We start from the raw sequence: 15,165 nt of genomic DNA, 5'->3' as shown, positions 1-15,165 counted from the left end.
ATGCTGGCAAACATGCAGAGAAAAGGGAACTCTTGTACACTGTTGGTGGGAATGTAAATTAGTATAATCACTAAGGAAAATAATACTGAGAATTCTCAAAAAAAACTAAAAATAGAACTACCATAAGATCCAGCAATCCATTATTGGGTATTCATCCAAAGGAAAAAACATCAGTATATCAAAGGGATACCTGCACTTGCATGTTTATCACAGCACTATTCATGAGAGCAAGGATACGAAATCAACTTATGTGTCTATCAACAGATGAATGAATTTTAAAAATTTGGTATATATACACAGTGGAATAATACTAATCAGCCATAAAAAGAATGAAATTCTGTTGCAGCAACATGGATGGAACTGGAGGTCATTGTGTTAAGTGAAACAAACCAGGCACAGAAAGACAAACACCATATTTTCTCACTCATATGTGGTAGCCAAAGGAGTTGATCTCATGGAGGTCAAGAATTGAATGAGAGATTCAACAGCCTGGAAAGGGTGCGTGGGTGGAGCAGGGAATGAAGAGAGTGTGGTTAATGGTTATAAACATACAGTTAGAAGAAATAAGTTATAATGCTCAGTAGCACAGGAGGGTGACTACAGTCAGCAACAATGTATATTTTAAAGTAACTAGCAGAGAGGACTTGAAATGTTCCTAACATATAGAAATGATAAATACTCAAGTTGATGGAGACCCCAAATACTCTGATTTGATCATTATACATTACATGCATGTAACAAATACTCATATGTACCCCATAAATACGTAAGATACTGTGTATCAATAAAAAACTACAAACATGATGTCTATGCTCACATAAAAACACTGTATTTGTTAGCTTTCAAAAACAGGATACAGAATTGTATGTACTTTGTACTTGATTATAACTACTTTAAAATTACATAGGCATATGAAAGTACTAAAAAGCATTGTTAATTTTCTCCTTTAATTTCTAAACTTTCTATAACTTTTTAGAATTACATTCATAATTAGGTAATATATTCATAAATGTTACTTTACATTAAAAATATACTTACTGTGATGATGCCAATTAGTTGAGTGTAAAAGAGTCCAGTTATTCCGACTAACATAGTAATGCCCATAAAGGCAGCTAGTCTCATTATGGCCAATTCGTGTCTAACAACAAAGAGGTCCTATAAAGAAAAAGAAAGTCTTAAAAACAATTCAGAGTTGCTTATATTGCTTACAGTTGCAATAATAATCAAGAATTGAGCCATAACACATCTTCCTTATTATCTTAATAGAACTCCTCTCCCTCTTTTACACTTGTTCTATTTAAATCAATGTATAAATATTTAAAAATTTCAAAAATAGGTATTTTAATTTACAATAATAGCAAGCTGGAAAATATAGGAGTTTACTACTCTACTGCATCAAAACTCCTCAATCTTAGGTGCCAGTTAGCCTTGTTTTTTGAATCTATTTTGGGCAAAAAACAAAAAAAGAAAGAAAAGAAAAAGAAACCCAAAACAAAACAAAACAAAACACAGATGGTTATACAATCTTTGGTTTACAAAAGGAATTTTATTATTTTTCTGCTAAAAAGTTTGAATACACAGCATAATTCATATTAAAGTTCAAGTGACCAAGATATCTAGAAATCATTAACACGGTCAAAATGAAGGGAAATCATATATAATAGGATCATTTAAGAACAGCTCTCTTCAAGCCTACTTCATTCACTCTTCCATCCAGTCACCCAACCACCATTGCCAAGCACTGTGTTATGTAATAGAAATGTATAAATGATAAAAATATGGTCCATGCCCTCAAGAAGTACAGTTTATTTAGAAACAGAGCCCAACTTTGGAAAATTCCAAAACAATGTGATATATTCTATAACAGGGATGCATGCAGAGTACGGTAGAAACACAAAGGAATGCCTAGATAGGAGGGAGGAATTGAAATGCTGCGATTTAAAGGCAGGCCTTCTGGCTCAGAGATTGAAAATGAGTGTTCTAAAAGTAAACCAAAGATACTGTGGTAGGAAGACAGAAAAACAAGAAGCCTTTCATTTAGCCTCACTGTTACCAACCAACCAGACCAGAGGAAGGAGAGAGAGTTAAGGACTTCTCCTGGAAATCTGCTGTTGCTAAGCTGTGGAATAAAACAACCACAGAAAATAAAAGCACCAAGTGGATGGGAAGGACACCCAAACACAACCACCCACATGCTTTCTTTCATACTGATTCATGTTAGGGATTAAGGTATCCTAATAGCAACTTCAAAAATAGGAAGGCCACCAGACATAGTATGCTTGCTTGAAACAAAAGAACTGATACTTTTCTGTGTGTATTACATTGAGTCACCACCAGACTTAGGCAAAAATCAGGTTCCACATCCACATTACTTATTCATTAGCCTGGAAAAACTTAGAATTCAGTAAGACACTTAAAACATTATGTAGCAGGTAAATATTAGGCAATCATTTTAAAACTTCAGTAAAAAGAACCCAATATAGAATCCCTATGAAACATATAAAACCAGAATGATGGGCCTGTGGATGATATAAAAAATTAAATTCTGCATTAATGCTATTTAAAAACACAAATTTGTTCTAACATAATTGATACATTAAACAAGTTTGACCACAGCAATCATTCTTATGCATAATTTTATCTGTGAAAAAATCCTAGATGAACACAAAAAATTGTACCAAGATGAACTAAAATATGTAGGAATACACAAAACACACTCACCCATCAAACATCTACCAGCCACCTCAGTTTATCTTCCATGCTATGAGCCACACCCACCTGCATCTAGTATTACAACTTTCCCTCCAATTTCACAGACCCTCCTTTCATCACTTCACAATAATTCACATTCTGCAACCCTCCTGATGCTCACTTCCATAAGAAAACTTCAGGTCTTCTTCAAGGTAAAGTGCCATGTTTATCATAGTATTTATGTATTTCTGAATCATTTAACATTTATAAAAGAGTGCTGTTGTTTTTATTAGGTTCCTATCCTTTTAAGTGTCACAGACAAAGTTTCGGAGTGGTAAGCCCTGTGGTTTTAATGCATGGCTTTACACAGTGAAGTGATTTTTAGGAACGCACATATTGCATTATAGCAGAGCTTACTGTACTAAAATTACCATCTATGACCAAATAAAATCCATCCACTCTTCTCCCAGTGAAAAGATTTTAAAATAATTTTTGGCCAACTACAATTTATAAATGTCAAGGATGGAGATGAGACTAAAAGATCCACTTATAATATTACATTTATTCATTTGGTTATACATTTATATTTAAAGTATTTATGTAAAATACAGTAGTAAAAAAACTTTAATCTAGAAATTGCTTTTTATCACTTTTACATTTTCAAAAAAACAACTGTATTCCAAGTTCACACATGCATAATTAACATCATCAGCACTAAATCCATATTTTGAGTCACTTAACACTGTTCTCTAGAGTACATCTTTACTTCTGTCTTAGATTTTTTTAGATGTAACACTTTTTGAATCCAAAAATTGGCTTAAAAATTTTTATCCAAATCACAGGAACCCATTTGCTATCCCAGATCTTTACTACATAATCAGTGTTATGGACTCAATTGTGTGCCCCAAAATTCATATGTTGAAGCCCTAACCCCTGTACCTTAGAATGTGACTGTAGTTGGAGACAAGGCCTTTAAAGCAGTGACTAATATAAAATGAGGCCCTTAGGGTGGGCACTAATCTAATCCGACTGGTGTCCTTATAAGAGGAGGAAATTTGGACACACTGAGAGACACCATAGATGTTCCCAGAGGAAAGACCATGTGAGGACAGAGAGAAGGTGGTTATCTGCAAACCAAAGACAGAGGCGCCAGGAGAAAACAAACCTGCTGACATCCTGATCTTGGAGTCGTAGCTTCCAGAATGTGAGAAAATGAATTTCTGTTGTGTAAGCCACCCAGTTTGTTTTATTGTCTTAAGGCAGGCCTAGCAAACTAATATAATCAACAAATGTATTTCTTTATTGTTTACATTTCTTCCATTTTGTTAAGAAATGTGCTTATATACAGACAAATTCAAAAAACATGTGTCCAGTTTAAAGAACAGTAACACTGGGCCAAGCACGGTGGCTCATACCTGTAATCCCAGCACTTTGGGAGGCCAAGGCAGGTGCATCACCTGAGGTCAGGAGTTCAAGACTAGCCTGGCCAACATGGCAAAACCCCATCTCTACTAAAAAAAAAAAAAAATACAAAAATTAGCAGGGCATGGTGGTGCATGCCTGTAATTCCAGCTACTAGAGGGGCTGAGGCAGGAGGATCACGTGAACCTGGGAAGTGGAGGTTGCAGTAAGCCGAGATCATGCCACTGCACTCCAGCCTAGGCAGCAAGAGTGAGACTCTGTCTCAGAAAGAAGAAGAAGAAGAGTAACAGTATCCTCTCAAGAATTAGAACATCTGAAACTAAGTAGAGCCTCCTGTGTATTCCTTCCCCATTGCTGGCTCTCCCTCTCCCCTACCCTACCCTACCCTAAAGGTAGAGGTTACTAACTCCTTCTTCATACATTTTGGATATTGCTGTGTTTCAGTTGCATATTGCAAATATCTTCTGCTCTGAAACTATCCTATTCACCCTCTTGATGGCATCTTTTCATAAACTCAAGTCTTCATTTTAAGTAGTCCAATGTATCAATCTTTTCCTTTAGTAATTTTTATATCCTATTTAATAAATCTTTCCTGATGCTAAAATAAAAATGGCATTCTCCATTATCTTGTAAAGCCTTTTAAAAGCTTTGTAAGTTTTGCCTTTCACATTAGGTCACTAATTCACATAGCATTATTAATTAATTTTTTTGTGCACAATGAAAGATAAGAATCTGAATTTACTTTTCGAATATGAATATTCAACTGTTCCAGAATGACTAAAAAGCTATCATTTCTTCAGTGACCTGAGATGAAGTATCCATACATACACGGGCTCTCTACTCTGTTCCCTTGGTTTGTTTATCCCTGTAACAGTGACAAATGTCTTAGTTATTACGGCTTTGTAATAAGTCTCAATATCTGGTAGGCCATGTCATCCCATCTTATTCTTTTGCAAGAATGTCTTCATTATTCCAGATGATTTGTATTTGCATAAAAATTTTAAAGTTAGATTTTCAAGTTACAACACATACTCAGGCATATATTCACATATGATATATTCTCTCCATTATCTTTCGCCAAGTTTCTCCTAAAGGCCTTGCACTTTGTCAGATTTAATTCAGTAACTTCCCAGTTTTTGATCTTATTATAAATGGCATTTGCTATTAATTTCATTGTCTAAAGGTTTGTTTGTGAGCATATAAAAATAGATTTTTTAAAATATTGTTTCATAGTCACATTTTTTATACTTTCTTAAAAACCCAAAAAAACTATAGATAAATCATTTACACAATTACATCATCTATGCGTAATGACAGTTACATTTCATTTAGCAGTTGTACCTTTTCTTTCTTTCTCTTATCTTACTGCATTGACTAAATTTCTAGTACTATGTTTAATAATAATAATGGTGATAGTGGGCATCAATGCCTTGTCCCCAACCTGGAGGGAAGAAGTTAACATCTCATCTTAGCATGCTATAGTTGGTTGATTTTGTGGGTTTTTTTAAGGGGTTGGGGGAGAAAGACCATTTATCCAATCACAAAACTTCTCCTAGTTCTAGTTTACTAAGAGTGTGTAACCTGAATGAATCCTGAATTTTATCTTTGTCTTCATACACTGAGATGCTCATTTGAATTTTTTTTCTAATCTGTTAATGTGATAAAATATACTGACTGATTTTCTAGTGCAAAAAACAACCTTTCATTCCTAGGATAAGCTCAACTTGCCCAGGTTATATATAACCACATTACATACTATATACATAGTATGTACATACATACTATGTACTCTACTGGTGGGATTTTTTATATATACTTTTTTACTTTGCTTTAGTCTGTAGAAATTGCTAAGCTGTTTCTTTATTTCATAGGAAAAAACAAACACAAAGAATACCATGACACTCATATAAACAGAGAAAGGTAGGAAAGTCAGTTCTACTGCATGTATTCGCGACAGGGTAAGTTTTGCTCCCAAGTGGGAGAAAACTGGTTCTTAGAGGGAGAAAAACAGTCTTAGCTATCACTATGGTTTGTGGCCCTACACAAGTCAATCTTATCTGACAAAATCTTGTTTCTTAGTATTTAACTTCACGGGGGTGGTAAGAAGAGAAAATTTCCGCAGGAGGAAAATGGGAATGAAAAAAAAAAGGTTAAAAACGACTGTTCTACTAGATAATAACATTTCTTATAAAACTATAGTTATAATGACAGTGTGGTATTGTCTCTCCAGACTAGAAACAGAAACACAAACACACACACACACACACACACACACAAATCATGATTATGAGGAAGACGGCACTACAGAGTGGAGGGGAAAGAATTATCTTATCAATAAATGGTGATAAATCAACTGACTATTCATCCGTGAAAAAACTGAAACCCTGACTTCCATCTCATGAGAATCACAAAATTCAATTCTAGGTGGAAATATGAAAGACAGAAAAATATAGTACCTAGATGATAATAAGGGAGAATTACATTGGTTTTAGAAAGGATAGAAAAATGTTTTATAAATTGAACCCAAAAAACACTACTCAAAAATGAAACGGTTGATAAGGTGGAGTACCTTAAAATTTAAAACCTCCGTTTACCAAAAAACACCATTAAGAGAGTGAAAAGATAAACCAAAGAGTGGAAGATGTTTACAACACATACCAAAAAAGGACTAAACACCCTACAATTACCAACAAAAAGTCAAATGGGAGAAATACTTAAATAGGCACACTTTGCCAAATAGGCCAGTCATATCATCAGTAAATATACGAAAAGAGGTTGAGTATCATTAGTCATCAGAGAAGTGTAAATTAAAACAATGAAGTACTGTTCATACATACCAAATGGCTAACATTAAGAAGACTTAAATGAGTATTAGTAAGGATATGAGGCAATCAGAATTTATATACTCTACTGGTAGGAGTTTAAATCGGTACAACTATTTTGGAAAACTGTTTAACACTATCTAAAAGAACATACCACTTAACCTTTGAACACCAGCACTTCTAGCTCTACATCCAAGTGAAACACATGCACATGTACAGCGGGAGGAATAAACAAGGCTGCTTACAATAGCATTATTTATAATCTCCCAAAACTAGAAACAAAGTAAATATCCACCAACAGAACGAATAAATGGCTTTATATTAAAAATGAAATATTATGAGGATTCACAACAATGAAAATAAACTGTATCTAAAGTAACAAAAAGGATAAATCTTCCAAATGTTGCCCAAAAGAAACATCCGGATGATTCACTTCACTGTTTTCATTTTTATGCACTCCTTCATATGTGTATCACATTTTACAATATAAAAGGTACAAAAAGTTGTGACAGTGAAATATAGAATATAAAAATACTTTTAATTTTAGAAAACCAAACTCTTAAAATACATATAAAACATAAAAGTTAGTTATAAATGGCCTATAAAAAGAGAGACCAAAATTTGTGAAATAAGACACAGAAAAGGATGTGAGAGACAGGAAAAAAGGAGAGGAAGAGTCAGACCAGCTCTCTGATCTCATCTACTACTTTCTTCCTGGCTCACCTTCAACTACACTGACCTCCTTGCTATTTCTCAGACATAGCTAGCCAACTTCCAAATCAGGACTGCTGCATTTGTTCTTCCCAGAAAACTCCCCAGACAACCACATGCATACTCCCCTCACTTTCTTCAGGTTTCTACTTAAATATTGCCTTATCAGAGACCTTCTCCTTGACCAAATTACAGAAAATCCCACTATTCCCTATTTCCTTGCTGTATTTTTTTCATAGTATTTATCTCCATTTGACATATATGTATTTCTTTATTGTTTTGTCTCTCTTAGCAGTACGCAAATTTCTCGAAGATGGGGACTTTTGCCTGTCTTGTTCAATGATGAGTTTCTGGAACATAGAATCAGCTCCAACTCAACAAATATTTATTAAATGAATGAATGAAAACAAAGAAAGTTGGACAAAGAACTGTCTCTTCCCTCAACATGTGAAGAGACAGAGAACAGTATCTACAAGGATTGTTTCACATGTATAATAGCAGCGATAAACACAGAAAAAGAAACACACAGGCAACATGTACATAAACATAGTTATGTTTATGTTTACACATAAACCAGCAGAGGAGAAGAGGGTCACTCCCATGAAATATTAACAATATTCCTATACTCCTAACTGGTAATCTTTTAGAACTGTATCATTAAAAAATTTTTAAATGTTACAAAACTAGCAGTAGGGGGGCACCACCTCTTAATGCAAGCTAAATGAAAAGAAGAGTGAGATTTGGCTATTTATGATCTAGCAAACAATTAAATACTTGATCTGTGAATTCCTTCAGCTCATTTCTTCCTATAATCTTATCTTCTATTCTAATCTCAATTCTAATTCTAAGACTATATACTGTATCTTATCATTTCTAAGAACTGCAACTCATAACATAATTATAATTTCAAGTATGTCACCTTATGAATACCACATGCTTTCTTTTGAGCTAATTCCCTGTAGACTATCAGTGCTAACAAACTCTTAACCCCAATGGGAGCTCCAATTCTTTGGCCCAACCACCGTATCATTGACTTTCCCCAACACATTCAACTCCCTACTTGTTTATATTCCACAGTCCATCAAGATAAATTCTCCTTTAATTTACCACCAACTTTCTTGACCCTCTCTCACCACCATTCTACTCCTGTTTCACTGGCTGCAGTCTTAGTCACCTTTCTTGTACCTTTGATCTTTCTAATTTCAAAAACTGAAGAGTGCCTAGAGTTTGGTCTTCAGAACTCTTTTCTTTTCTATTTGTAATAACTGCTAGCAAATCTCCAGTCAGTTTCCATGTCTTTAAATACCATCTTTATGCTGAAAGCTCCCAAATTTATTTATCTAGCTCAGACCACCCCATTGAAATCCAGATTTTTGTATCTAGCTGCTTAATTAACATCTGTCCCTGGAAGTCAAATAGGCAGAGTAAACATGTGTAAAACCAAACTCTTTAACTTCTCCCCAAAACCTATTCTTCCTTCAGGCTTCCCCTCTCAGTAATCGGTATCTCCATTCTTCCAGTTGTTTGGGCTGTGAAGTCTTGGAAATATCCTTGACGTTTCACATTCTATCTCATAGCCCACATTCAAATTATCACCAAATTCTGTTAGCCCTTCAATCTATAATAGACCACTTGTAAGCGCTTCTACCAATACCATAATCATTTCGTGTTTGGACTGTATTTTAGCAGCCTGGTAGCTGGTCTTCTTGCTATCATCCTTGTCCCTCAGTTTATTTTTCATAGCAATCAGGTTGTTTTATTTTTTCTAAAATGTAAATGAGATTCTGCAGTGGCTCAAAACCCTCCAACAGCTTACAAAGTCCCAACCACTATCTTAATAAAGCATCCAGTCCGATCACAGCCCTTACTACTCTCAACTCATCATCTCCTATTGCTCTGTCCCTAACTCACTCCACTCAAGATACGCTGGTCTCCTTACTGCTCCTTGAGAATGTCAACCGGGACTTGCTTGAGTTCCAGGTCTCTGCTCAAGTGTCCCTATGAGAAAGGTCTTCCTTGACTATATCCACCCCTGTACCCTGCTTTATTATACTTCATAATACTTATATTGTTTACCATACATTTGTTTATTGACTGTCTTCTCTAATCGGAACGTAAGCTCCTTAAACACAGTAACTTTGTTTCAGAGCTTAGACGACGGGGAATAATATGTACATTCAATAATATGTACTGAATGACTGAATAAATGTTCCTCATAATTTTTTAAAATTAAAAACTGTGTTTTACAAATAAAATTTTATATATAAAATGACAATTTTCCTATGAGTCTGAAGCAATTTTTATTTATAAACCACAGCTTATACTTACTTTTCTGTGTTTTTATGAGACTACTCTGAAAAGTAAAAATATGTGTTTTCTTTGTGATCTTCCTCCTACCGAAGAGTTTCTCAACCTCAGCACTACTGGCACTAGGCTGGATAATACTTTCTTGCAGGGGACTCTCCTGTGCATTGCAGGACATTTAGCAGAATCCCTGGCCTTCGCCCACTAGATGCCAGTAGCACTCCCCTAGTTGTGACAACCAAAAAACGTCTCCAGACATTACCAAATGTTTTGTGTGGGAGAAAGTCAACCTCCTCCCCACTGAGAACCACTGTACCCACTGGTAAAGGATTTTGTTTTTCTCTGTTGTTCAAGAATAGAAACACCTAGAGACAATATAGATCATAAAATTAAAAAATAAAAATAACAGAAACAGCTTAGATCACATCTGAGATATTTAAAGCATACAGATTTGAATTTTCAAAATAACAAAATAACCAACTTCACATGCTGAGGGTAGGTTCATAAGGCTAATACTCTGACATTAAAATAAGTAATCTTAATTTAATCCTAAAATAAAATCCTATGATATCTGTATGGTTATGAGCACTTTTTGGAATGAGCCTTAGCTTAAGTTTATTATATTCCAAAACATAGGAAAAGAAGTTACACGCTTATTCTACATAAAACCCCTCTACTCCCCAACTCAGTGCTCAGGTAAAATGTACTTTTTTCAGTCTTATTACATCCTAATGGCAATTAATATCTAAAGTGAAACAAATAATTATTTATACCTCCCTAATGGCTATCACTGAGTGTTCAGAATTATCCACTAAATTTTGGTAGTCATATGTATGCAACTACCTTACAGAGCATATTTCACTAGCATCTGACTGTCAGGTTCATAGCTGAGGGTGAAATATTCCAGAAAAATTATTTTGTCTGCCCGACCATATTTTAGCAGTAAAAATTCTAGAAAAGTTTGGGCAATCCAATAAGAGAACAGAGTAACATACTTCCTTACTGCATTCACCAATTAATGCAGTGCTACAGTGTTTGGTAAAAGTAAAAGTAAGACAATAAAATTGCTGCCAGGTTTTAACCATTTAAATTCACAGTAACTGTAACAGTCTTACAGAGAAAAAAAAACTGATAAATTTTCTATGTTAAATGCTATTAATATTTATAGCTTACTATAGAAACATGTTTAACAAGGACATACACTCAGTCAACCTGGTATTGTAGGACAGGATTAAGATTTATTATAAAGTTTCTGTGTTCCATCTCTCACTAAAAGCATAGAGATATACTGACAAACAGAATTGGCAATTGTTAGAATAATAAATAGATTATTCTTATTTCTTTAGAAATATAAACTGTATATCTGACATTATTCTTTTCAAGCAAAAAACATAAAAAATGTTACTGAGGAATAATATCTCTACTAGTATCTCAGGAAACAAGAACAAAAAAGCCAAATTACTTTTATATTAGCATTAAAAATAATTTTCGTCTCGTATCAATTTTAATTCCACAATATTCTTGGCTATTCTTGACTCTTGGCTATTCTTTCCAAAAATCTAAAAAGCTAAATGTGTATTTCAGCAATTTTTTTCCATCCTTCAGTGAACAAAATAAATGACCTCCTAGATATTAAGAAAACAAAAGTTATTATTAAGCCTATAATATTTTTTCAAATAGCAGAAGTACTCAGACTACTTTAAAACTGATTATAGGAAAAGATTAAAATAAATTACGAAAAGATTTACCAATATTCAAAGCTACCTGCAGCCAAGTCTTCTGACTATTTCTATTTTTTGTTAGCCAAAAGGCTAGGCAAATAATTCTGTGGCACAGTTCTGACATCAAATCCCTAGCAACGCTATTAGATATCAGCCAATTGGAATAATAATAATGTATCTTCCTAGCAGAAGAGTTGGCTAGGCTGCTAAACATTATTTATTTTCCTCTTCTGAATTTTGGCAGCATTTCCTTTATTGAAATTCTCTCTCCTCTCTTCCCCTTCTGTCACCCACTGCTCTCATAGCCTTAAATGCAGTTAGTATGCTTTTCCCCTTCAAATAAAAGTAAGTATACAATAATTAGAAATTATCAGAACCACTTCATCTAAAAAGAAGCTAAAAGACATAATTTTAGAATTAAAGTGGTATGCCATCAAAGATTAGCTGTATAAACTCTGATACTAATAGCCACAAATTATTTTTTTTAAGCTTATACTATTTCTCATGTAGAGAAATAGTAAACATTGCCCGCATCTGATTTCCAGCAGGTACACATTTAAAAACTAGTTTTAACCCACTATGATGCCTTTATAAGATATAACAGACTGCCTCAATGAAAAATGAAAACAGCAAAATATTAATCTACCAATCAGGAGGTTCATTGAGCTTTCTCTGAAGAGCACATATTATGATGTTTAGTATTTTTAAATATATTTGATATTTTTAATCCTACAATAATATTGCTAAAAAATTTCTTGAGGGAAAAATGCAAAAAGCAGTATTGAATGGGAGCTTGAATAAGATATAGTAATAGCAAGAACATGACTTAGGGACATGGGCCCAAATCACACCTCTGCCAAGTGGCGATTTTGTGACTGGACAAGGTATTGAATTTCTCTGAATTTCAGTTACCGTACCTGTAAGATGATAACCATACTATTTATCCCTTCAGAAATATTTCAAATGAGTAGACATTTTCCGCTAATCCAAGTAATATACAAATCCAGAATAATATAAAAAAGAAAACACGTTACCAATAAAATATTCATGGATAAATATACAATAAATTTAAGGTATACTCTTTAAATACAGTGGTACTTTCCTTCATATTTAATTTAAAACCATACATTTCTAGTATTGGTTTTGGTAAATAACCAGTATCCAATAAAATGAAATACATTATTAGAATTTGACCCAATACACCAAATGACTAGGCATCTGTTTATAAGCATTTAAAGTAACTATGTGAAATAGTCAAATATGGACCTTGGTAAAAAATGAAAGTTCATTTTCTTCAATATCCATCTATTTTATTCACTTAAATGCCAAATCATTACCCAATCTACAGGTTTTAGAACCTAGACAATGATTTTCATGCCAATAAATATTTAAAGTGAAACATTACTTTCGAGAGGGGTTTTAAGTAAAATTCAATGTTATTCTGGAATGATAAATGCAAATGATGCAAACTAATTTAATGTCTAACACCTGAAAAACTTCTGCAAACATCTCAAAGTTTATAATCTTTATTGATTTTGTGATTCTAACAAAAAAAGTTTAATTTATCTCCATTCATTTAGAAAACAAAATTATTACTCAAGTTTCTGCAATTTTTCTAGATATACATTTTTTAAACTATTTGAGAATTTCGGGATTTTTTTAGTTACTATGTCTGAGGAAGACAGTAAATACTAATTCTTTTTAGGTTCATAGGTCTTTTTTTAGTGTAAGACTCAGAATATAAATCAGTATCTATAGCTTAAAAAATAAATCCTAAATTTGGGCATTGATTCATGATAAACTATAAATTCCTTATCTCCTGCACATCTTAGTCCTTACTTCCCTCAACAAAGGATAAATTCAAGTATTTCCTCAAAACTTCACATGGTAAAAACATATAAATCTTTGAATGTCCATAATAAAAGAATATTTTAAAAGATTAAGAAGAAATCTAAAAAGCATTAAGTTACTATAAAAAACAATGGGGCACTTGCAAGGAAATTAAAATAATCCAGCTCAGAAAGAGCTCTCCTGAAAACAGAAGGCGAAGAGAAGAGAGAAATGGAAGAAAATTAGGCTCCCAATCTGTTCATTTCCCAGAATTTGTGAACAACCTGCTTTCTCTCAACTGTCTTTACCATGAGCATGAGCATAACCCACAACGTACCAGTTTTCTACTGAATACAGGTTAAGTGCTATTACAGCAATGGTCAAAGTGCAACTCATTTTTTGTCGTTGTTGCTGTTAAATGAATAAACATTTTCGCCTTAAAAAAACAAGAAAAGAAAAACAAGAAAGTTAACACTTTCTTTTCCAACCCAGGCAATTCCATTCAGCTTTGGAATTTAAAGATGGGCTAGAAAAGATACTATGCTGCCACCTATCTACCTAAAATGGTAGAAAGAAAATGCAGACTACAGCTTTCGCTTCAGTCTGGATGACAGAAGAACACAGGGTCAAGGTCCATGGCATGCTTTAACTGCATCATTACTCCCACAAAAAAATATGTATAATAATCATTAACGTAATATCCAAAAATAGGTAGGGACTTTGGAGGATCTTATTCCATATCCTGAATAATAGAAAGAGTAATAAGATGAATGAATGAAATTCCTGATACTATCTTTATTCACACATAGTTTTATACACATACACATAATCAAGAGCTTGATACAGATTTTTGTTTTAGAGAAAAATGAAAGAAACCCAGGAAAGGGCTTGCAGAAACACTGATGGGACAGTATTTTTTGAAGAATATTCCACCATAAAACATTATTTTTTTCAATGTCAGTGGTAATAATGGTGACTTTTGTTCTGAAATTATTGGTAAATTTTTTCTACCTTTATGAAAAACACAGTAAATATAATTTACAAAAGAACTGCTGAAGTAAGAACATTATTTCATTATTTAGCTTTAAATAAGTTTGTTATACAGCTGGAATTTTACAATGGATTTGCCCTTAAAACCAATTATTCCAGTTAAAGTCTCAAGGCTTTTGTTGTTTTTTTGGCCCAGCAATGACTTCCTTCATCTCCCCATTTGGTTAATCTCTACCTCACCTATAAAGTCCACCATGAGTCTCATTCCCTACACTACAGCAGTTCTCAAACCTTATAGCCACAGAAGTTTTGCGCTGCACAACTCTACAGGATACTATTTACATAGACTATGATGTGAGTGCTACCTCCTGCAGTTATGCAATTAGGCAGCAATGATTAAAATCACCTGGGAAGAAATTTTTTTAAACAAAATGTTATTGCCATTGACACCTATGAGGAAATAGTTTGTATGGGACCAACCCTCACACCAAAAACACTATTAAAAACCAGATAAAATCCAATTAATTAATAAATACACAGCTGTGTGAAGACATTGGCAAGTAGCCAAAGTCTCCAGAACTTATAGGGCCAAAATCTCAGAGAAAGTAGACAGGCATTAAGGTGATCCATATATTCTGCACTGTTTTTTTTTTTTTTTTTTTTTTTTTTTTTTT

At 33.6% G+C, this 15,165-nt stretch overlaps 1 protein-coding gene across 2 annotated transcripts in view; it reads right to left on the bottom strand.

Moving 5' to 3' along the window:
- Window positions 1–15,165, bottom strand: part of ZDHHC21 (zinc finger DHHC-type containing 21) — a 70,079-nt gene that overhangs the window by 23,648 nt on the left and 31,266 nt on the right. For both annotated transcript variants that reach the window (XM_025360472.1, XM_025360473.1), the window contains one exon: window positions 1,039–1,155. In XM_025360472.1, coding sequence (XP_025216257.1) covers window positions 1,039–1,155 — 117 coding nt within the window. The remainder of the gene's footprint in view (window positions 1–1,038; window positions 1,156–15,165) is intronic.

The sequence above is a fragment of the Theropithecus gelada genome, chromosome 15 (genome assembly GCF_003255815.1).
Source record: "Theropithecus gelada isolate Dixy chromosome 15, Tgel_1.0, whole genome shotgun sequence".
In the NCBI taxonomy this organism is placed as follows: domain Eukaryota; kingdom Metazoa; phylum Chordata; class Mammalia; order Primates; family Cercopithecidae; genus Theropithecus; species Theropithecus gelada.
The sequence above is the reverse complement of the archived record's forward strand: the minus strand, read 5'-3'. Positions and strand labels throughout refer to the sequence as shown.